General features: G+C 42.9%; 6 protein-coding genes across 7 annotated transcripts; 4 read left to right on the top strand and 2 right to left on the bottom strand.

The window, feature by feature from the left end:
• The first annotated feature begins 1358 nt into the window (after nucleotides 1–1358).
• Nucleotides 1359–6101, top strand: LOC6530956 (endoplasmic reticulum metallopeptidase 1). 2 transcript variants are annotated; one of them, XM_002091758.4, is made up of 10 exons: nucleotides 1359–1578; nucleotides 1649–1942; nucleotides 2967–3634; nucleotides 3695–4052; nucleotides 4108–4672; nucleotides 4736–4920; nucleotides 4983–5126; nucleotides 5188–5287; nucleotides 5351–5745; nucleotides 5806–6101. In XM_002091758.4, the coding sequence occupies exons 2-10, from the start codon at nucleotides 1937–1939 to the stop codon at nucleotides 5971–5973; spliced, it is 2589 nt and encodes an 862-aa protein (XP_002091794.1). In that variant the 5' UTR covers nucleotides 1359–1578; nucleotides 1649–1936; the 3' UTR covers nucleotides 5974–6101. The 2 variants fall into 2 exon arrangements, with proteins under 2 accessions (XP_002091794.1, XP_039228262.1); XM_039372328.2 differs by having other exon boundaries at nucleotides 1359–1942.
• Nucleotides 6102–7388: 1287 nt separating this feature from the next.
• Nucleotides 7389–10794, top strand: LOC6530955 (endoplasmic reticulum metallopeptidase 1). Its single transcript, XM_002091757.2, has 11 exons — nucleotides 7389–7454; nucleotides 7525–8219; nucleotides 8335–8419; nucleotides 8478–8598; nucleotides 8658–8812; nucleotides 8865–9248; nucleotides 9306–9601; nucleotides 9660–9729; nucleotides 9798–9944; nucleotides 10002–10487; nucleotides 10550–10794. Exons 1-11 carry the CDS (start codon nucleotides 7434–7436, stop codon nucleotides 10709–10711), a joined length of 2622 nt encoding a protein of 873 aa, XP_002091793.1. The 5' UTR covers nucleotides 7389–7433; the 3' UTR covers nucleotides 10712–10794.
• Nucleotides 10795–11730: 936 nt separating this feature from the next.
• On the top strand, nucleotides 11731–15120 carry LOC6530954 (endoplasmic reticulum metallopeptidase 1). The gene is made up of 11 exons (XM_002091756.3): nucleotides 11731–11818; nucleotides 11877–12571; nucleotides 12632–12716; nucleotides 12784–12904; nucleotides 12960–13114; nucleotides 13176–13559; nucleotides 13616–13911; nucleotides 13967–14036; nucleotides 14097–14243; nucleotides 14327–14818; nucleotides 14877–15120. The coding sequence occupies exons 1-11, from the start codon at nucleotides 11798–11800 to the stop codon at nucleotides 15036–15038; spliced, it is 2628 nt and encodes an 875-aa protein (XP_002091792.1). The 5' UTR covers nucleotides 11731–11797; the 3' UTR covers nucleotides 15039–15120.
• A 416-nt stretch (nucleotides 15121–15536) lies between these two features.
• Nucleotides 15537–17588, top strand: LOC6530953 (cytochrome b5 reductase 4). Its single transcript, XM_002091755.4, has 2 exons — nucleotides 15537–16917; nucleotides 16969–17588. The coding sequence occupies exons 1-2, from the start codon at nucleotides 15602–15604 to the stop codon at nucleotides 17264–17266; spliced, it is 1614 nt and encodes a 537-aa protein (XP_002091791.1). The 5' UTR covers nucleotides 15537–15601; the 3' UTR covers nucleotides 17267–17588.
• Nucleotides 17589–21568, bottom strand: LOC6530952 (succinate dehydrogenase [ubiquinone] flavoprotein subunit, mitochondrial). Its single transcript, XM_015197292.2, has 5 exons — nucleotides 21466–21568; nucleotides 21240–21330; nucleotides 18275–19872; nucleotides 18069–18219; nucleotides 17589–18010 (listed from the first exon to the last, which is right to left on the bottom strand). Exons 2-5 carry the CDS (start codon nucleotides 21294–21296, stop codon nucleotides 17831–17833), a joined length of 1986 nt encoding a protein of 661 aa, XP_015052778.1. The 5' UTR covers nucleotides 21297–21330; nucleotides 21466–21568; the 3' UTR covers nucleotides 17589–17830.
• Nucleotides 21569–21766: 198 nt separating this feature from the next.
• LOC6530951 (protein CTLA-2-beta) lies at nucleotides 21767–22343 on the bottom strand. Its single transcript, XM_002091753.4, has 2 exons — nucleotides 22185–22343; nucleotides 21767–22121 (listed from the first exon to the last, which is right to left on the bottom strand). The coding sequence occupies exons 1-2, from the start codon at nucleotides 22221–22223 to the stop codon at nucleotides 21921–21923; spliced, it is 240 nt and encodes a 79-aa protein (XP_002091789.1). The 5' UTR covers nucleotides 22224–22343; the 3' UTR covers nucleotides 21767–21920.
• Nucleotides 22344–23546: the final 1203 nt, after the last annotated feature.

The raw sequence follows: 23546 nt of genomic DNA, 5'->3' as shown, positions 1-23546 counted from the left end.
CCCAATTTGAAGTTGCGAAAAGTGACAACAGTACATTGGAGATAAGGATTTGCCAGACAAACGACACTTGAGACGAATTCCCCCTTAGTCGACAGAAAAAGTCGTTTGCTTTCGTTGCCAAATTTGTTTATATTTACCCCACGGATACGAATCGCGGCTTTGTAATCTAAGGCAATTTGAAATTACACAAAAAAAACAAATTCACCGATATGAATAAATGGAAATTTTGTTGATAGGAATAAGGTTGCAGCACACTAATATTAGTTAAGAATTGTTTAGTTTCCTGGAAACGTGTTTTATGAAAACATAAGCAATCTAAACAGTTGGGAAATACGCATTATAATTAAGTTGGTTTTCCAAAAGATAATAGAATACGTGCTGGGAGTTAGGTGATGAGATCAATTGGGATTTTTGGGGTAAAATTATTTTGCTAAGTTATGTGTATCATTATAGTTTCTATTTATAAGACTTACTGTAACGTTGTATTATCTTAGCCATGAGAAATTACACGCGTACAACTTTTGAACTTATATTCGGATTGATAAGGGGCATAACAACAAGTGGAATTCGTATTAGTTTTATTGAACTGTTTTTATGACTTTGTCAGCGACTAATTGCGGTGTTTACAAGTTTAATTGCCACTATCATATTGTACCTGGAAACCAACAGTAATGGAATTTAAAGCTGTTTTGCCGCTTGTTTTTAAGATAAACCTTTATATGTATAATTGCTTGGGCGTATGAAAATGTAATAACATTACAGTGACTTTCTCGTCCGATGTAAAATAATCATATGTTAATAACACATTCAAAAATGCTAGCGTAGGGAAACCTCCACAATTTCTTCGCGGAATTTGTGGGTGTTTAGATACATTCAAAACTGGAGATACAGATAGGTAGCTAGGTAGCTCAATACTTTGTGCAGTCGAGCGAGAAAACGCTTGACATAATTTGATAGCCACCCGGCAGTTTCCCAGCTATCGAATCCACTCGGGCGGAACAAGCTGCAACGACAATTCAATACAATAGACAGGTGAATCTGAAATACATGCGAAAGCAATTCAAATACGTAAACAATCTGTTAATCAAGCGAAATCAGCGGAACCCAAAACCCTGAAGAGGATCTGCTGCTATTGCTATGAGGGGAAAAGCGAGACAGAATCTACAGCATACAAAGGTGGAATGACACATAAACGAAAATGGAATGAAATCAGCGACAATCGTACAACTGCCGGGCACAAATTAATTAGTAAACTCTCGTACAAAAAAAAAAGGCGCAACAAGTGGGGCTGGAATTCGGATTGCCAATGGGTATCTGGGTATATGGGTGTACCCGGGAGCTGCCATCTAATGCCAGTCAGTCGGAGGTACCGCCAGCGCAGAGTCACATCTCGGGATTACGGAAGCATTACGATATATACGATATTACGTGCCATTAAGTTTCGCTATCCTAAAGTTTATGGACATCGTTCAAGTTCTAATTCGCAAGTGCCGCCGAAGCCGTGTATCTTAAGAATTGGTATCTGCACCCTTTACGATACAACTGGACAAGCTCCATTCGCCATAAAGATAAAAATCGGTTAGCAAATTGCTGCTGCCCCCATGTAGCTCAGTGAAATCTAATAAAAATACCCGCCCATTTTCCCCAGAACAACTACTTGTTTATCGTGCAGCTACTCCGATATCAAAGAATCACCATTACCACCGATATTTTTCCATCGTTGGCGAATTCCCCAGACCTTCAATGCCGCTGGCTCTCATATATCTTTAGGCGACCGGAGCGACTGGTACCTCAATTGGCACTTGAAGGTTGAGGTCCCCGGTTGCGGGAGAACCAAAGGATTAGCAAAGCGGTGTTTAAGTTTTCTGGAGTCCTTTCGAAGGATATAACAACTGTGATATTCGAAATACCAGTGCTAAAAAAAACCTGTGACAAAATGAGTGTACGTATTGCAAGTGAATATAGTGAAAATTTAGTTAGAAATTCTGTGCAATTAAGGATGTAATGAAAGGATGCTGATAATAAACCAAGCTCTATGTTTAACATTTAAAAAAGAACTTTATAAAGTTTATGACACCAGTTTAATCAAAACAATTTGAAGTGAATTTAAGGACCTGCAATCAAGAAATATTAATTAATTAATGCAGATTACTATGCAGATAGACTCTGCGGATTAGTGAAGTGCACCAAAAACTAAAATATTGTTAAATGGGAGGACACTAAGCAATGTACAAAGTATAGTCAAAAAATGTGAAAAAATTTAAAATAAAAAGCAATAAAGATTGTAGATCGATTAAAACATGACCAACTTCAAAAAGGCCGCAACATTGCGAAAAATGCGAGTTTCTTAGCATGTCAGAGCGATAAACGCAGCTGTTACCTATTTATTGGGGCATTATCGCTTTATGACAGCGACTTCGGCGGCTTTATGGTCCTTCACAATCTTCCCAATCTCCAAGTGACCACACGCCCGTGAATCATGAATTTAACACGCGACGAAAGCACGATTTCTCCAACTCGAGCAATGTTTACTGAGGAAATCAAAAGAGAAAATTAAGGAATCATGCCCGTGAAAAGAGCCTTATCGATTAAGACGGATTGCGAGGCAGTAAAAGTTTATATTCCAGCTGATATCCTCGGCAATTCTCCGCCAATTTAGGCAGTTTGGAGGCGTCAGTAATGCCATTCGATTCGGCTTGCATAGAAGTCTGCGGATTGTTCCAGATCGAAAGTCTGTTACCGAAAAAGCTATAAGTTAGCCGGGAATTTTTTGGATTCAGTTAGACAGGCAGCTGCCAGACGGAGATTAGATATTGCTTGGCCATAAAGCTTAGCTATAATTGGGAAATCTTAAAACTTATCCACTTGAACTTGAAATCGCACCTGTATAGTATTGATATAGAGCCATACTCTGGGATAATCCTAATTTGCAAAATGTACAAAAATTGATTCCCTTTTACTTCCAGTTCAACTCCAAGTACCACATCGATGTGGACTTCGAGGTGCCCAAGAAGCTGCAATGGTACTACGCTCCCGCCTTTTTCGGCTTCTGGCTTGTGCTCTACCTCTCGCTGGTCAACACCCAGATGAACCACATGCCCCGCCCATTGACCCGCAGCGATGAGGCCAGTCATCCCAACTCCTTCATTGCCCAGCGAGCCGAGGACACACTGATTGAGCTGACCAGGATCGGACCACGAGTGGTGGGCAGCATGGCCAACGAGGAGACGGCCGTGGAGTTTCTGCGCGCCGAGGTGGCCAAAGTGGAGGCCGAGATGAGCGAACTGCTCGAGATCGAAGTGGATGTGCAGCAGGCCAGTGGAGCTTACATGCACTGGGAGATGGTCAACATGTATCAGGGCATCCAGAATGTGGTGGTGAAGCTGTCGGAGAAGAACTCGACCAACGAGAACTACCTGCTGATCAATAGTCACTACGATTCGGTGCCCGGAAGTCCAGGAGCTGGCGATGATGGTTCCATGGTCGTGACCATGCTGGAGGTGATGCGTGTGATAGCCAAATCTGGTGATCCACTGGCCCATCCCATTGTCTTCCTGTTCAACGGAGCTGAGGAGAATCCCCTGCAGGCATCGCACGCCTTCATCACCCAACACAAGTGGGCCAAGAACTGCAAGTGAGTGTCATCTTTAGCCTATAGTACTATATATCTTTTATTGAATGCTACCCTTCATAGAGCTCTCATCAACTTGGACTCAGCCGGATCCGGTGGCCGGGAGATTCTGTTCCAGTCGGGCCCGAATCATCCGTGGCTGATGAACTACTATCGGAATGTCCCCCATCCCTTCGCCAACACCCTGGCCGAGGAGCTCTTTCAAGCTGGCTATATACCCTCGGACACGGACTTTCGCATCTTTCGCGACTACGGAGGTGTTCCCGGCCTGGACATGGCGTACATCTTCAATGGCTATGTGTATCACACCAAGTACGACAGGATCAACGCATTTCCACGCGCCTCCTTCCAGCACACTGGTGATAATGTTTTATCATTGGCCAGAGCTTTGGCCAATGCTCCGGAATTGGACGATACGGCCGTAAGTCTGGAGGAGATGCATCAGAAGGATGAATCTAAACACAATCCTATTGCAGGCTCACTCCGAGGGACACAATATATTCTACGACTTCCTCGGCTGGTTCATGATCTTCTACACGGAGACGACGAGCATCATTGTCAATGTGATGGTCACATTGCTGGCCCTCCTGGGTGTCGGCATATCCATTTACTATATGTGTCTTCGCTCGGGATGCAGCTGGAAGGGTGTCCTCCTCCGGTTTTCCATCACCATTGCCATTCAGTTTGTATCCCTGCTCTTGGCCATTGGTCTGGCATTGCTGGTGGCTCTCTTCATGGATGGTGTTGATCGTTCGTTGTCCTGGTTCACCTCATCATGGACTATCTTTGGTCTATACTTGGCACCCATCATATTCGGACTGAGCATCTTGCCAGCTCTGTATCTGGAGAAGACCAAGAGGGACCCCTTGGGCCTGGGATTCCGCATCCAGCTGTTCATGCACTCCCACTGCATCTGCCTGATTCTGATAATGCTCACCCTGACTGGACTTAGTATCCGATCGGCCTACCTGATAATGCTGTGCATTCTGTTCGACATCGTGGCGCTAATTGTCAACTTGGTTACAAAGTGGCACCGCAAGGGTAAGCCACAGTTACTGTCTGGGCTCTGATCAAGATATTTATTCAATCTATCTATCTCTATAGCCTATTTGTTTGCCATTGCCGTGACAGTTTGCCAGATCCTGCCCTTCGTCTTCTTCACATATCTGTGCACCGTGGCTCTGGTTACCCTAATCCCCATGCAAGGACGTTCGGGTTCATCGACAAATCCGGACATGGTTATAGCAGCTCTGGTCTGGGTATTTTCACTCATGTTTGCCGGTTTCATTGTAAGTTAATTAGCAATTATACTAATTATTTAACCAAAAATCTATTATTTAATAATGAACAGGCCCCGCTTATCATGTTCTTCCGCAAGACGAGAACGATAGTCCTGTGCTTCCTGGGGATAACCATTCTGTTCATCATTATTGCTGTCACCAATGCAGGATTCCCCTACAAGGAAAAGACTTCTCCACAGCGTTACTCCCTGATTGTAAGTTTAACATCCGTTAGTAGGTTATTAATAAGTAATTGTTTAAATATTGCTTTTGAAGCATGCCCATCGTCGTTTGCACAATGCGGATGGAAGTACTCGCATAGATGAGTCTGGATTGTATATTTATCCGCAGGACCGTCGTTTTGAGATTGCACGAGGTAAGCCTGCTATAAAAGGTTTACATTTCGATTTTAAATAAACAAATGAAATTGCATTTTTAGATGACATTGCTGCCATTGGAGAGGCGCACAAAGTGAGCGACTTTTGCGATGAGGAAATGTTTTGCGGCATGCCCCTTTACAATCACCGATGGAACAAAGCCCGCCAGTACAGCATGTGGATCAAAACGTCGGAAGCGCCAGAGATACCCAGCGACTATCCATTGCTGGTGCTGCAGGATTCTAGCGAACTGGAGACGCCCACGCAAAGGAGATTCAACTTCACGGTGGCAGGACCCTCGCACATGGGCATATTTATCAATGTGAAAAACGATGCCAAGATACTGAACTGGTCCTTCAATGACACACTCATACGGGAGCAGGCGGAACCGCCGTACATGGTGTACTTCTCCTACGGACTGGACGACAGTCCTCTGGAGTTCACCATCGATGTGGAGGTAAGCGTGCTAACTACTCGTAATTACCTGCGTAACAGCAAGCTAATTGATTATTTACAGAAGACAACCTCAACGTTTGACACGCCGACCCTAGAGATTGGCATTGGGGGTCACTGGGTGACCCAGGATATCACTGCTATCGAAAAGCTGAGTAGCTACATCCAACGATTTCCGTCGTATGCCTACATTCAGGGTTGGGTTGGCACCTACGAGACCTGGTACTTCTAGGGCAATACAAACATGATATTGCTACTGATTTACTAATTGTAGTCATTAAGCGTTAACCATTAACTGTATAGAATCTGATACAACATTACATATTTTATTAAACTACATTACGAATACTTTAATTACAATCGAAAGTCTTGATTTTTTTTCCTTATCATTGCTCCAAAAGTTTGCCTGGCACAAATAAAACACGGAACCGTAAACAATATATGTATATGCTTAGAGAACTTTTTTCCTAAGACAACCAAATATTTGGGGACCATTCATTATGTATATTCGCTCTCTGCCAGAAACAGAGGCCACTATCTTTTGTTGCTTTTGGAACGGAGAACTGAGTGGATTCTTTGAATATTAGCAAGCGTAATAAGAGATTTTGCAAAGAGATCACTTTAGCGCGAGAATACGGATTTTTAATCGAAACAATCAGACCAATATGACGCGTCTCAAGGAAATAGCTTCTCAGTTAAATTGTTTACCTACAGAAGGGATGTGGCAAGCTGTGCGTTCCCGCTTCGATTCTTGCAAAAACAAGGTGTTTATATGGTGTATATACTTAAATTGTTGTCTGCTGTCCACGCCTAACATTTATTCATATTTTAATTATTTCAATTTAATGCCCTAAAAAGCCAAAAATAGGTACGTTACTTGTACTTGGAAACAGGCAGGGCCAGCTATTACCAATCAACAGCTATTGGGTTGTGGTGGGTCTAGTTTGGGTCTTATCGCGGCGCATGAACTCAATAATCATTTACAATCTTAATAGACTTTTATAGGTTCTATGCATATTCAAAATCATCCCATAGCAATTAAATCAGAATATTAGACTGCAATAAAGATAAAACGCTAGGAAAAAAGCCAGATAGATTATGGGTGCAATCAGTAAAACCCCCGAATATTAAAAAAAAAAAAGAAAATACACTTGCTTGATATTGAGAATTGTTATCACTGACTAATTGAAACATAAATCTATTTCCCAGTATCGAGGGCAGTTTTAAATGTTGGCCAAAAGTGACAAACCGAGCAACTGATTTTTAAATTCATAGAATCATTTTGGAATTAAATGTATTATGTAATAACCGATTTAATTTGTTAAAATGAAAAAAAAATAAAAGTAAAAGTGATGTTTTTATATAAAAATTGTATTTAATTTTGTCTTAGAAAAAAACATTTAACACATCTTAGCATATCAATATCCATATCAAAATCCCAAGCAAGAAAAGGTATTCATTGTTAGCCGACCTCGTTAGAATCTATCTTTATGAACTTTAACAGTTTATAAGTAATCATAATTTGCCTAAGCATGAACATTGCTCGAATGATAATAAATTCATTTTTATTTTTACGACTTTTCACTGATATCCAATGATTTTAGCGGTATATAAGAACTTGAGTCCAGAGCAAGTCAGTCAGTTTGATTTTAAGGAGAGTAGTAACTTGAGCTCTTAAAGTTGATTAACAAAATGGGTGACAAAGACAAACTGGTAATGAGGAGTTGAAAAACTACGCGAAATTCAGAACTATCCTGAATACATTAACCTTTTTGTCCTACAGATTTCTGACGAGCCTATCGAAGATGACGTTCGATCGGCTTCCTCCAAGAAAATCAGAAACGAGGAGCAAAACTTGAGAGGTCCCTGGTATTTGGAAGGTGGTTTTCTACTGTTCTGGGCACTCCTGTTCGCGGCTGTGGTATTACCACTCTTCTATAGCATTCCCAGAGGTTTGACCATTGAGGATGCCAACAAGGGCGTTTTCATCGCCGAGCGGGCCCAAAACAATCTTTACAAACTTGGCGAAATCGGAACCAAAGTGGTTGGCAGTGATAACAATGAGAACAAAACGGTCGACTACCTGTTGGGCCTAGTGTCGCAGATACAGGAGAATTGCCTGGACGACTATTTCGACGTCGAAGTCGATTTGCAAGTCGTCTCGGGAGCCTATATTCATTGGACCATGGTCAATAAGTACCAGGGAGTGCAGAACATTGTCATCAAACTGAGTCCCAAGAATACGACGAGTACCACTTACTTGCTAGTCAACAGTCACTTTGATTCCAAGCCGACAAGTCCATCTGTCGGCGATGCTGGTCAGATGGTGGTCGCCATCCTGGAGGTCTTTCAAGTGATGTGCACCACCAAGCAAAACATCAGGCATCCAGTCATCTTCCTACTGAACGGAGCCGAGGAAAATCCCCTGCAAGCTTCGCATGGCTTCATTACCCAACACAAATGGGCTCCATACTGCAAGTAAGTTCTTAGCATATCTATAACTTACATAACTCTATATTCATATATTTGATCATTAACATATATTATTTATAATGCTCTATATCCATATATAACTGAATAATGCCTTTTCCAGGGTGGTTCTCAATTTGGATGCAGCTGGCAATGGCGGCAAAGATATAGTGTTCCAAACTGGACCTAATAGCCCCTGGCTCGTCGAAGTAACTTGCACTTACCAATCTTTTCGAATTCATTCACTAACATATGCACTTTTTATAGACATACAAAAGTAGTGCAAAGCACTACCTGGCTACCACAATGGCTGAGGAAATCTTCCAAACTGGAATCCTGCCCTCCGATACTGACTTTGGCATCTTTGTAACTTATGGAAATCTTATTGGTAAGCATTTGCATTTAAACTTATTTTAATATAATATAAATATATCATTTATCTTGAAGGTTTGGACACGGCCAAGTTCATCAACGGTTTCGCCTATCATACCAAGTATGATCAATTCTCCAACATTCCCAGAGGTTCCATTCAGAACACGGGCGATAATCTGCTTGGTCTGGTGCGATCCATTGCCAATTCCACGGAACTGGATAACACAGCGGTAAGATGAGTTAACTCTCAATGAGTTATGGTACTAAGTCAATATATTTTAGGCTTATGAGACAGGACATGCCATCTTCTTCGATGTCCTGGGACTGTACTTCATTAACTACACGGAGAGCAATGGTGTCATTTTAAATTATGCCGTCGCTGGAGTAGCACTTGTCCTGATTTTCCTATCCATTTGGCGCACTGCTAGCATTTCCGATGTATCCCTTGGATACGTTCTCTGCTGGTTCATTTTGATCCTTGTACTGCAGATCATTGCTTTTGTACTGGGTATCGGCCTGCCCATAGTAGTCGCCTACGTGTTCGATAAATACGGACTATCCCTCACTTACTTCAGCACTCCGGCCCTGCTAATCGGTCTCTACATTTGCCCGAGTCTCTTGGGATTGAGCCTGCCATCGTACATCTACCTGAAGTTGCAAAAAAATGTAAGTAATAATAGTGTTTAGTTGTATGAAATGTATAATATGTGGTTATCCTTGCAGAATAAGGTTGCATTTGCCCAGCAACTGCAACTGGTTCTCCATGGACACGCCACAGTGCTGGCTCTTCTGGACATTGGATTAACCGTCTACGGTTTGCGTAGTGCCTATGTGCCCACCTGGACACTCATCTTCTACGCCATTCCCTTGGCCATTAATCTGCTGACCACTCTGCACGATCGCGGCTTCTCCTGGACTGGTGTGCTCAAGATATTCCAAGTCGTTCCGTTCCTGTACAATAGCTATTTGATTTACTGTTTCATCGTGACTCTGATACCCATGATGGGTCGTTTCGGCAGGTGAGATTATACAGCATATCCATAGAGACAGTAGTTAATAAATCTTCTCATTTTCCAGAGCAACCAACCCGGATTTGATTATATCGGCTTTGTGTGCTTTGGGAACCGTTTTGGCATTGGGCTTCGTGGTAAGAAAACTAAGCTTAAATACCTGTTTCAAATACCTATATTTATTTGCAACTTTTGTTCATTTTAGATACCCCTAATTAACATGTTCCGACGCCCCAGCATGATCCTGTTCGCCTTGTTGGCAATCAGTGCTGTGACCATGTACACGGCTTCGTCCACCCAGATTGGTTTTCCCTACCGACCAAGGACCAACGTTCAGCGACTGCCCTACCTGGTTGGTAAACTTAATTTCCTTTCAAGGATCGAAATTTACATTCTTATCGTTTTACAGCATGTACGACGAATCTTCTACGAGTACGATGGCACGGTTGTGAAGGATGACTCCGGCTATCTGTTCAACTTCCAGGATCGTCGGGGAGCAGCTCCCCTCAAGCTCTCCACGTTGAACATGACTGGATTGGTCAGCATTGCTACGGACTGCACTACGGTTATGATGTGCGGATATCCTCTATATGATCACCGATGGGTGAAGAATCGTCTGCAGATAATGTGGCTGCCAAGAGAAGAACAAATTGTTCCTCCCTCTGAGCCGAAACTTGAGCTTTTGGCCAAAACGGAAGTGGGAAACAATACAGTGCGCTTGGATTTCCGGGCAAACACTACAGACCATGCCAGTGTTTTCATCCAGCCCTATGAAGATGTTTCCATTGTAAACTGGACCTTACCTCTGAGTTACATTGGCCAACAGACGGCCTCCCATCTTTATTTCTCATATGGCAAGGACAACTCGCCATTGACTTTCTCTGTTGACTTTTATGTGAGTGCCAGGTGAATCCACATGTGTAGTACCTCAAGATAATCTCTACTTATTTTCCATAGAAACTCGATGATGACTTCGAAGTACCTTTGGGCCAGTTCGGATTGTCCATCCATTGGATTGGCAACGAAGGCGATGCCATAAGTCAAACTTTTGCCTCGAAGATCCCATCATTTGCTGCCCGAGTTGACTGGCCAGCGTTCTACCAGCGGTACATTTTCTAAGCACTTCGATCTCGATCTTGATTCCGATAATAATTATAATTAACACCGAACAATAAAATGAACTGCTAAGCATTGAATTATAATTTTATGTATCTTTAAAACTAATTTACGGGTGGTCCTGTATTTGCAGTTCATGTTTAAGATTATTTTCAATATATCAATATGAATATATGTTCAGGAATTTCCCTTTTAGCTAAAGACACAAAATAAAGTATTGGTATCCTCAAAAACAACATTCCATTATTCAGTAAAAGAGGTATAAGTGAGTTTGGACTTTCTTTATATTATTGTTTAACTGGCATTTTTTGTTTTCATACACTTTTTCGTATGTAAACTTTAGTCATGAAACATAAACCCTATATTTACATAATTTTTCTGTTTATATACTGATATATAAATAGCATGTACTCATATAATGCAAATTTTATGGACCAAATATATAGAATAAAGATTATGTATTTTATAGCCCAACGCGTGTTCCATATAAACATTTATGAAGCCATAACTTAAGTGTTGATAATTGATTTAACAATCGAATAGGTGACTCGATTTCTTTTGGTAACAACTTAAGGTGCGTTGCCCTGGGCCTGAGTACGAACCATATCTAATCATCTAATCACTAAGATCTGCGTGAGAAATCGAATTCGCTTTTTTTACCAGATAGTCATATCTTTTAATGGTTATTGCACATATTAAAATCCGTAGATTATTTAAGAGCAATTTAAATTTTCATAAAGGAGGGTGGCTTGAAAAATTTGTTTAAAAAAGTAATATAAGAGATTAGTTATAAAATAATTTTAGCTTTTTTTATCATGTACCTGTATTGAATAATGCTGAATATAGTAAAGAATTTTACTCTACAAGTTATAGCTATAAATATTTTAAAAGTATTGTTTCTACTTGAGTGACTCTCGCAATGCTAATATTTTTTATTTATGTGTGCTATAAAAATGCAAGATATGATTACGAAGTTTTGATAATTTTGGGGATATAAAAGCGTTTAGCTCAGAAATCAATTTAGTCTAGTTTTGACTCCCATTTTAACGAAAGGCAGAAAGGCAGTGTCTGCAAATCGAAATCGCAAAAATGGGTGACAAGGATAAACTTGTAAGCATACTTTTACTAAAAAGGTAACTAACTAAGAAATTGTTAACCGATTTCTTAGATTTTAGACGAGCCCGTCGAAGAAGGAGTCAGAACGTACTCTAAGAAACATGGAAAAAAACACAAAGGATACCTTCAACTACCCTGGTACTTTGCTGGTGGCATTGTCCTGTTCTGGGGACTGCTCTTTATAGCCGTGGTGAAGCCCTTGTTCTACCGACTTCCCGAACCGCTGACGGTGGAGGATGCCTCCAAAGGAGTATTCATTGCCGAACGGGCACAGGCCAATCTGTATGATTTCGAGGCCATCGGCACCAAAGTGGTTGGAAGTGATGGCAACGAGCACAAGACCGTGCAGTTCCTGCTGAAAGAACTAAATCTGATAAAGGATAATATTCAAGAGGATCTCTTCGATATGGAAATTGATTTGCAGCATGCCTACGGTGCGTATGTGAAATGGAACCTGGTCAACATGTACCAAGGCATCCAGAACGTGGTGGTTAAGCTCACTCCCAAGGCCAGCACCAGTGAAAACTACATCCTGGTGAACAGCCACTTCGACTCCCAGCCCACCAGTCCCTCCACCGGCGACGATGGTCATATGGTGGTCTCCATTTTGGAGGTGCTGCGCGTGATTTCATCATCGCGAGTACCATTCGAGCACCCCATTATCTTTTTGATCAACGGATCCGAGGAGAACTCACTGCAGGCATCTCACGGATTCATTGCCTACCACAAATGGGCTAAGAATTGCAAGTAAGTCTAAGGAGTAGTTAGATATAATGTATAGATTTTATGAATGGTATTTTTTAAAAGGGTGGTCATTAATCTGGATGCAGCTGGCAGTGGAGGTCGCGAACTAATGTTCCAGTCTGGGCCGAATTATCCATGGTTGGTCAAGGTAATACATTTCCCAGCTACTTAAGAAACGATCTAGATATCTAGCTGTTTGATTTGTTATCCTGCAGATATACAAAGAGGGCGCCAAGCACTATTTCTCCACCACCATGGCTGAGGAAATCTTCCAAACGGGCCTTGTGCCCTCTTACACCGATTTCGACATTTTTGTAGAGTACGGAAACCTTATTGGTAAGCTAACTACTGATTAGTTGGTTGAATATAACTAAGCGAACATAAATGGCAGGTCTGGACATTGGCCAGTGCATCAATGGATTCGTCTATCATACCAAATATGATCGCATTGATGTGATTCCACGGGCAGCTCTTCAGAACACAGGAGACAATCTTCTCGGTTTGGTTCGAACTCTGTCCAATGCCACCGAACTCCGTGATATCAGCGTAGGTGCCTGTATTTTATATGAGAGAAATTTAGTTTAATTTTGTATATTCTGAAAATCAGGCCAACCCGACTGGCAACACCATCTTCTTTGATGTCCTGGGCTTGTACCTCATCAGCTACTCTGCCGATGTCGGTGTAAAGCTAAACTATGCCGTGGCTGCAGCAACAATAGTCCTGATCTATTTATCCGTGCTGCGCATAGCGGAAAAATCGAATGTTGACTCCGAGCAGATCCAAGGCAACTTCATCTTGGTTCTAGTGGTCCAAATCATCGCCTTTGTACTGGCATTGGCCCTGCCCCTTTTGGTGGCATATGGCCTGGACAAATACGGCTTTTCTCTAAGCTACTTTGCCACTCCATCGCTCCTGGTAGGCTTGTATGTGTGCCCCAGTCTTCTGGGCCTTACTCTGCCCAGTTATATCTATCTGAAGCTGAAGAATACTGTAAGTTTATGGCTTTAAGTATAATTATAATATTGTAACATTGAACATCCGAATAGGATAAGGTTAGCTTTGCCCAGCAAGTTCAACTGATACTCCACGGACACGCCGCAGTGGTTGCCATCCTCTGCATCGCCATCAATTACTATGGATTACGCACCACCTATGTCATCACATGGACCCTGGTCTTCTACGTAATCCCATTGGCCTTCAATCTCATTACCACCCTGCACGATCGTGGCTATTCCTGGACTGGTATATTGAAAGTGATCCAGGTTGCTCCGTTCATGTACAACAGCTATCTCTTCTACTGCTTCATCGTGATACTCACGCCAATGATGGGTCGTTTTGGAGTGTAAGTGATTTTGCACTGGGATAGGCTTAGTAATCAAGCTTGATGGCCATTTCAGGGACACCAATCCAGACTTGATCATTGGAGCTTTGACCGCCCTGGGAGCCATATTGTCCATGGGATTTTTGGTAAGAATACCATGACCATAAGTTTTTTAAGTATATCAAATGTATTTAAACTATTCCTAGATTTTACTGGTTAATATGTCCCGCCGATCCGGACTTGTTCTCTTTGGTCTGTTGGCCGTAGCGGCCGCCTCTGTATATATTGCCAGTTCCACCGACATCGGATTCCCCTACCGCCCCAAAACCAACGTACAGCGAGTGCCCTACCTGGTTAGTTATAAACCTTTAATGCTAACGCAAAGTTACAGATAACAATCACTAACTATAACTATGTATATTATGATCGTTTTCAGCAAGTGCGCCGCGTGTTCTACGAGTATGATGGAACAGTGAGCAAGGATGAGAGTGGATATCTGTTCAACTTCCAGGATCGTCGCGGAGTTACTCCGTTGCTGGAGTCCAATGTGGATCTTACTGGCCTGGTCAACATGACATCCGACTGCGCCAAGTACATGATGTGCGGCATGCCACTGTACGATCATCGATGGGTGGAGGCCATGGAGTATACCATGTGGCTGCCGCGAAAGAATCCCGTTTGGACGCCAGCTGAACCCATCCTAACGCTTCTGAACAAAACTGTCCAGGCGGAGGGCAATACTGTGCGATTCGAGTTTGAACTACAGTCGCCGGATCACACCAGCATTTTCATTCAGCCCAACGAGGATGTGACCGTCAGCAGCTGGTCGTTCCTCGCGGAGTACCTGACCACCAATTCACCTCCGTACCACATCTACTACTCCTTCGGCATCGATGATACGCCACTGCGCTTCTACATCGAACTTAAGGCAAGCGAATATCACAGTATCTTTGAAATCGCTATTTAATTTGTATTTATTTCCACAGAAATCCAATCGCGACTTCACTGTCCCACTCTTCCAGTTGGGAGTCTCGGCACAGTACATGCACGTTGATGGCGATGAGGAGTCCATCATACTTGCCAACTCCATCCCTGACTATGCCGTCAGTATTCAGTGGCCAGCTATGTATAAAAAATACATCTTTTAGAAAGTTATCATATAATACTAATTAAATATTGCTCAAGAAAGAGTTTGTTGTATAATAAAAAAGACTTTTCTCATTTAAACTATGAATTTTCTTTGATTAATCGTATTAATCGCCATAAATTTAAGTATTACCTATCCTTTGTGCTTAAACACATGAATATAATCAGTGGGTGCTTTCCTTACCCATAAAATCATTTAGTTAGTTAATCAAGAATTATGGGGCCTCATAAACGGACTTTAGCGCCACTCGTTGCCAATTTGTGGGTGCTCGAGCGGTTAGCCATACAATCAGTAACAGCAATTAGGTTGTGGTGGGTCCGAAATCATAAAGATTGCTTATCGGCCAAGAAAAAAGGCGTGAGAAACTGCTGCAGACACCAATATACTTATTAAAATGACATATGCATTTTTAAATAGAACCGCCAACATTCATGAAACTAGTTCATTTTTATTCCGCCACTGGTTCCCGGAACCAAATGCAGAAAACAGCTGTTGTTTGCCTGCCATTACTCCTCACTAAACAGCTTGTTGATTTGCGCGATTACCTTTTTTGTGGGACTAATTATGTCCGATCCGTCCCTTAAATCAGCCGCATGTAACCAACCGCTACAGCCACCCAAACAGATGGCTCCTGCCGGATCCGGCGGTGGCCTCCAGTTGCCCGCCACTGCGCCGCAGAAGCTGAACTCCAATGGACCCACCGGTTCTGGATCGGCCACTGGTAATCCGCGCAACAAATGCGCCCTGAAGCCGGGCCACTCCCTGATGAACTGGATACGGCTTTGCAATTCTGGAGCGGATCTCTCCGGCACCGGAGGACGTGTGGTGCCCGTGTCGCGAACAGATTTGGCCCGGCACAACAAGGTCGACGACGCGTGGATGGCGATTCGTGGTCGTGTCTTCAATGTCACCCGCTACATGGACTTCCATCCAGGCGGAGTGGACGAGCTAATGCGTGGAGTTGGTCGCGATGCCACCAAATTATTCGATGAGGTGCACGCCTGGGTGAACTATCCACAACTGTTGGGCAAGTGCTACGTGGGACCACTAAAAGAGAATGAGACAAAACCCGCCAAGGATACTCCTCAGATTACCAATGTGATATTGAAACCACCACCACCGGAAATAGTGCCACGCTTCGACTGGATTCAGCAGAGGAGCGAACTCACCCTGATCTTCTACACACGCAGCCTGGCCAATCCTGGCCTGGTAGTTCGCCGGAAGGACCTCCAGGAACTGAGTGTACGAGTACTAGTCCAGCACAATTGGCACAGCTTTGATTTTCAACTGACCAACAGTGTCGAATGGCCTCCAAAGGTAGCGAAAATCGGTTCGGAGACGGGGAAAATTGAGTTGGTCTTGGTCAAGCAGGAAGCGGAACCATGGCCAACGTATGGAACACATGTCTCCAACAGATTGGATTCTAGCCGCTTACACGAAGAAACATTCGAGTATGAAGTAGTGTACTGCAAGGATTTCAATCACGACTCCTTTGAACTTAGCCTGCAAAGCGTTGGGCAGGACGTTCTGATGATCCTGCCGGTTGGTTACCATGTAGATATAGAAGTCCCTCTGGAAGGCAGACAACTTCAGCGAAGCTACACACCTGTGGATCAATCCTATCTGCGTTTGGAGAACAACTTGTCTTCGAGTTCAGAATGCTTACACTTTCTGATCAAAAGCTATCCCAACGGACCCGTCTCCACTCACCTGCAAGAGCTTCAAAGTGGTTCTCGCGTCCATTGGAGTGTGCCACGTGGATCTTTCCAGCTCTCGTATCTTACCGCACACAGAAACATTCTGCTCCTAGCAGCGGGAAGCGGATTAACGCCCATTCTGAGTCTAATTCAGCCCATCCTAAAAAGGAATACAAACCGAATGTAAGTTCTTCCAAATGAGTTTTGAAATGTACTTATTTTCTGCATTTGCAGTGAAAGTTTGCAGTTGTTATACTTTAACAAAACGACAGAAGATATCTGGTTAAAGGAGAAACTAAATGAATTGCACTGCCACGACGAGAGATTCAGCTGCACAAACTATCTCTCCCAATCGGAGGATAATCCACAAAGAATATCGCTGAAGCTGCTAACCCCTATGTTCCAGAAAAATCAGCCGGAAAGATGTACTTATGTGCTCATCTGTGGACCAAGTGGCTTCAACACCGCTGCCGTCGATATTTTGAGCCAACTGGATGTCAGCGTCAATCAAATTCATGTATTCCGCGGCTAAGTGAAGACATCATTTCGTTGCGCACTTAATCTTCATTACATTTATTTAATGTATAGCAAATGTTTCGACTTTTGTTGTTTATTATTGTTTTTACACGTTTTCGTTTTAATAATTTAATAGGTTTAACAAATACTAGAAAAATGTAGTTGGATTTGTTTTCATTTGCTTCTAAACAGGCTGCGTCGTCAATATCGCCTCAGACCTAACTCGTTGTCTACTCACACACATTTTTCGCTTATGTAATATTGTTAATAACCGACAACCAAACAGTAACCAAATGGAGGGCAGCGTACAGTGAAAATAAATAGAATCAGAGTAGTAATTTAGTTTTGTAAATAATATAGATATAAAGAAAAGCTGGATTTACATTTCATCACAAAATGCCCGGAACCGCTGCCGAGTTCCCAGTTACCAGTTGGTAGCATATTGCGACGCATTGGTTTGACGACTTGACAAAATTTATTTACTGGCGCCCACAAAGACGTTTAAGTAGACATCCGTACGAGTGATGCGTGATGGTATATGGGGTGTGTATGCGGGTGTTCTGCAACTCCAAGTCTTCATTTAATAGGAGCGAATCGCTGGTGGAACAGTAGAGACTTCGTTGTCCAGCGTGGTATCGATCACGTTTCTGTAGTCCAGCGTTATGTCTCCGTTGTCATTGCACACCCACGACAGCGTGTGCTTGCGCCAGTGCTTATCCATGGGCTTCTTCTGCTGGCCTTCAAGGGGCTTGCTGAAATCCTGCAATACATTTTGTTCCATGATAAAAAGTTCGGGGACTAATTGAATAGTAACTTACGTATTCATCCTCGCGAACCTTGAAGTCCTCACGGGCATGGGCACCTCGCGATTCCTTGCGCGCCTCAGCGCTCACAATAGTCATCTGGGCATTGGCCAACAAGTTCTGCAGCTCCAGCGTCTCCACCAGATCAGAGTTCCAGATAAGCGACCTTTAAAGTCAAGGAACGTTAAAAAGAAACCAAAATATACTTCACTAATATTCACCTATCAACGACCTTGATGTCCTTGAACTGCTTGTAGATCTCCTTCATCTTGTTCACACCGTCCTGGAGGATGGGACCATCGCGGAACACAGCAGCATGATGCTGCATGGTCTTCTGCATCTTCAGACGCAGATCGGCGGTGGTGATCTGGCCGTTGGCATGGCGCAGCTTATCCAGGTTGGCCACAGAGGCCTCGCCAGCGTTTTCCTTGAGGGTGGGAGCAGGTGCACCAGGCCTATTCAGTTCGGCGATAGTCTTGGCGCATGCACGTCCGAAGACCACCAGATCCAGCAGAGAGTTGGCACCCAGACGGTTGGCGCCATGCACCGAGCTGGAAGCAGACTCACCAGCAGCATACAGTCCCGGAACAATCACATCCTTGCCATCCTTGTCAATGGTGATAACTTGGCCGCGGTAGTTGGTTGGCACACCGCCCATGTTGTAGTGCACGGTGGGCAACACGGGGATGGGCTCGCGGGTCACATCAACACCGGCAAAGATCATGGCGGTCTCGGAGATGCCAGGCAGTCGCTCGGCGAGCTGCTTGGGCGGCAAGTGGTGCAATTGCAGGTACACGTGATCCTTCTCGGGTCCAGCGCCACGACCCTCCATGATCTCAATGGTCATCGAACGCGAGACGACGTCGCGGGAGGCCAGATCCTTGGCCACAGGAGCATAGCGCTCCATGAAGCGCTCGCCATTACCGTTGATCAGGTAACCACCCTCACCGCGGCAGCCCTCGGTGATGAGACAGCCGGCGCCGTAGATTCCAGTAGGATGGAACTGCACGAATTCCAAATCCTGAGAGGGCAGTCCCTGTCGGGCAACCATGGCGGTACCGTCACCGGTACATGTGTGCGCCGAGGTGCAGGAGAAGAAGGCGCGTCCATATCCGCCGGTGGCAATGACCGTGTTCTTAGCGCGGAATCGGTGCAGTGTGCCATCCTCCAGGTTCAGGGCCAGCACACCACGGCACTCGCCATCCTCGAAGATCAGATCCAGGGCAAAGTACTCCACGAAGTAGTTGCAGTCGTAGCTCAGGGATTGTCCGTAGAGCGTGTGCAGCAGCGAGTGACCAGTACGATCAGCCACAGCACAACAGCGATGGGCCTGTCCGCCCTTGCCGAACTTCAGACTCTGTCCACCGAAGGCGCGCTGGTAGATCTTGCCGTCCTGGGTACGCGAGAAGGGCATGCCGTAGTTCTCAAGCTCAATGACAGCCTTGGGCGCCTCGCGCGTCATGTAGTGGATGGCATCCTGGTCGCCCAGCCAATCGGAGCCCTTGACCGTGTCGTACATGTGCCACTTCCAGTCATCTTCCTCCATGTTGCCCAAAGCCGCATTGATGCCGCCCTGAGCGGCGATCGTGTGCGAGCGGGTGGGAAACAATTTGGTGATCACCGCCGTGCGGAATCCCTCAGCCACCAGGCCAAAAGCAGCCCGCAAGCCGGCTCCTCCAGCTCCCACAACGATCGCATCGTAGGCGTGATCCACCACCGGGTACTGCTTCGATATCTTATCCGGATTCGCCGCCGAGGCCTGCTGGCGGCCGTGTGTGATGTGATAGCTGCGCTGCACTCCAACGGCTGCGGCACGTTGCTGCAAGGTAGAAATTGGCATAAATGAGAGATCGGTAATCGGAAATTATAACGAACTGAAATTTCAAAATCACACATTCTCTAATTGCTAAGATGTGAAACGTATCTACCACATTGTCATTATCATTGTTTCTTATAGAATCTATATTATGGAACTGCAGATAGAAACATTTTCTGATTGGAAAGCCCAGCTTGTCAACAAAGTCATCAACTTAATGTTTGCTTTAGTCATTTAATCATAATTCACAATCGTTTGCGAACAAATTACGTAAACTCAGACTTAAGTTTACTGCCTGTCTTGTCATTCCTCAAAATGCAGCCATAGTTTTAATAGCCAAGACTTTTAAAGTCACCCAAAATGTGCGTGAGTATGTTTACTCAAAATACATTAATAAAATTTAAATATAGTTTTGCGAATACCCACATTATTTACGTATCTAAAGTAGCTTAGTGTTATCTTATCAGAACAGTCCAACAAATATTAAGGACGGAAAGTGCACAAAACGTAGTTGCAACCAAAAATCCGGCCATTAGTTAAAATTAAATGCAAACAGGTGTACATAAAATTAAGATGGTAGTTAAAATAGTTAAGATAGTATCTGCGGAGAGTATGAGAACTCTTCTGATGACGTCGACCAGATAAGAAGATAAAAACAGAAAGAGCGACTTGCAGTGATAACAGCTTATGTAATAAACGAATTAAATAATTGAACTGGCATTTTTCGGAGGGGGTTTCTGCCGAAAGGGAGGCGGGGTAGATCAGCACGCTGATCAATAAGCTCCATTGTATAATCAGCTGTTAAGTTCCGTGACGTGCCTCCATCGCTCTCTCCCTCTCTCTCTCTCACACTCTTTCCTTTCCTCTCATTTGTTTTACTACATATTACTATCCTCTCTTGCACGAATCTTCCGATTGAGCGGTACTTATAAAGCTTTCCCAAACCAAGTGTTTCAACTGCATTCTGTTGCACGAAATGCCCAAATGCACGATATCGTTGATGCAGCAGAGTGTGGATAAAGGGGGGGCGGGGCGGCAACATAACATAACCTCGCTGGTGCACACACCTAGCTTTTCACAATAAAAGCAGGAAAATTGCAAAACACTCGATGGGAATGATATTCGCTATGTGGAAATTACTATAATCCGGCAGAGGGCACAGATTTAATGCATCTGGCCCCCACAATTTGCTCACAAATTACATAACACAAGTAAGGGCGGCGCGTTTTTGGCCAATTTGTGGGTCTTTTGCTGTTGTCACATCACGAGCTGCTGAGTTCTCTGTACAGCCGATTGTATAACCACTATTAAATCATATTGTTTTCCACGGTGGAGCCGGGGGTTTCACTTCCAAAATGGTAACTACTTACCATGGAGGCGACTGCATTTTTGGCCAAAATCGATGGCACACGCATGATTCCGGACATGTTTGGCTGGGTTGCGAGGTTCTACTGCTCGATTCTGCAAGAGATTGGACCGAAAACGATGGGTTACGCGCGTTGTAAGAAGGGGTGTTTGGTGTTGGTACAAAATAAAAATAAATAACTACGTGTATCGATGTGTCTATGTGATTGAAAAAAGGAAAAGTTTACAAACTTTCAAATGTTGTGTGTGAACTGCCGCTCGTCGGCACTGCAGTTCGGTTCACTGACTCGCTCAATGAACGCTGAACCGGAACTGGTTCAGTGCGGCAGGGCGTTCATCGATTTGCTGTCCAAAAGTTAAAAGATACTTTGTACAAGCCTACATATTTTTGGAATGGAATTTTACCATCTCAGCTATATGTATTTATATGCATTTTTCGTACGGAAAAAGTAAACCATGGTTCATTGAACCATAGCTCAATGAACTGTTTTTCTCCCATGCAAAGTGGCCAGATCACAAAAAGACCAAATTCTTTGAAATGTATAAAACAGCTGATTTATTGTTTATTTGGGGGTGGTTGAAACAAAAAACATTTAAAAATACAAATGCATATTTATAGAATTACAGAGAGATTCGTGTCTTTACCAAATGTCTGCTTAAAATGAGATTAACTCGAAATTATTTTTCTAATTCGGTGGCACCTTTTTGCCACAACGTTGAGCAAATTCCTCGGGCGTGAGATCAGCCAAATGATTGATTCCCATTTTCCAAGTCACTTCGCCCCTCTCGAACTTCCGATTGTGTTCTTCAATCCGGGCTTTGGACTCGGCGTAGATCTTACGACGCATCAGATCCTCCTCCGCCTCGTAGTTCTTCTCGAACTTGGACTAAGGGAATCAAGTGATTTGTAGATATTGCGTCGCTTGCTAGGATGTGTATATTGACCTCACCTTGTACTCCACCCACTCCTCATCTGAAACCAGGGACATCTTGACACTTGTAATTTTGGTGACCGACTAAATTTCGTTTCAATTTTGTGCTTTTATCACGGTTTCGCACTGAGTCACAGCATATAAACACAACAAAGGAATGATAATATATGCAGCTGATCAGAGTTGCCACTTCGGTGAAAAGCAAACATAAATAACAGTGGGGCCTTGTTAATCAAAACCGAATATTCTTCAATTTCTTCTTGAGTTATATTCTTATTTCTCAACCATTTTAGTGGTCACTACAGTTTAGTCGAATCTTTAAGCCTTAAATCAGTTATCCTTGCATAATCGGAAAAGTCAATCCATTACAAAAAAATAATTATTTTCAAATACTTTTAAATTTTGTACAATTTTCAAGTTTTTCTTTATTATGTGTTTACTTCTTCGTGTGTTTCGTGTTTTTTCTTGTGTATAATACGAATTTAAATATATATTTATATGCATTTTCTTACACTCTAAACAAATTTTAAGAATAAACTTTAGGCTTTTCGTTCGCTTTTTTCCAAAGTTTTTTATTATTTGCACAGAGTGAGAATATTGACAAATTTCTAAGTTTAATCTAAGGACAAAATTATACAGACTTTTTCGCTTTAATAACGCAAAAAAGTTGCTAGAAATAAGCTTCTGTCGTTGCGCAAATAATCAGTTTAATTATACTTTTTATTTTTTTGCCGTTTTTTCTTGTTTGTCTAAGGCTCAGCAATGCATTAAGTTGTAAAGAGAGTGTTTTTAATGTGAGTGGGTGGGTTTGGGTAGGAAAAGCAGAAACATTCGATTTATCTGGCATTAATTATCGGGTTTTTTGAGTTTTATGTCAGTTAATTTGAAATGTAAATGCGTTTAAATTGTGCCTTAAAATTTTACATGCTATGGCAGTCGTATATAGTTAATTGCAGTACTAGTTATTCATCGGGTTGAATATGAATGGGAAAGCGATTACAAATCAAGCACATCTACTTACAAAAGAAATGCTGAAATTTGATTCTTGGAGATAATTTTTGGAAAAAATCCAACCATTCTCTGTGATTGTGTTGTTTCTGCTTTCCTCAGAGTAATCGCATGTTTGAATGCGGGTGTAGTGTATTTTTGGATTTTCGTTTTCTTCATAATTTATTGGTTTTTATAAATATATATATGTATATGTATGTATAAACAATTTTACGTACATAAAAATATATAATTATTTATATAAAAAACTAATACAATTGCTGCATGTATACAATAATTATTTATTCGTTTGTGTGCAAAGTGTGGCTTCCCGGAATTTAAAACAAAACAAAACGAACACAAAACATAAAACGCGGTTTCACAAAACACACA

The sequence above is a fragment of the Drosophila yakuba genome, chromosome 2R, assembly GCF_016746365.2.
Source record: "Drosophila yakuba strain Tai18E2 chromosome 2R, Prin_Dyak_Tai18E2_2.1, whole genome shotgun sequence".
NCBI classification, from domain to species: Eukaryota; Metazoa; Arthropoda; class Insecta; order Diptera; family Drosophilidae; genus Drosophila; species Drosophila yakuba.
This window is presented reverse-complemented; position numbering and strand designations above follow the sequence as displayed.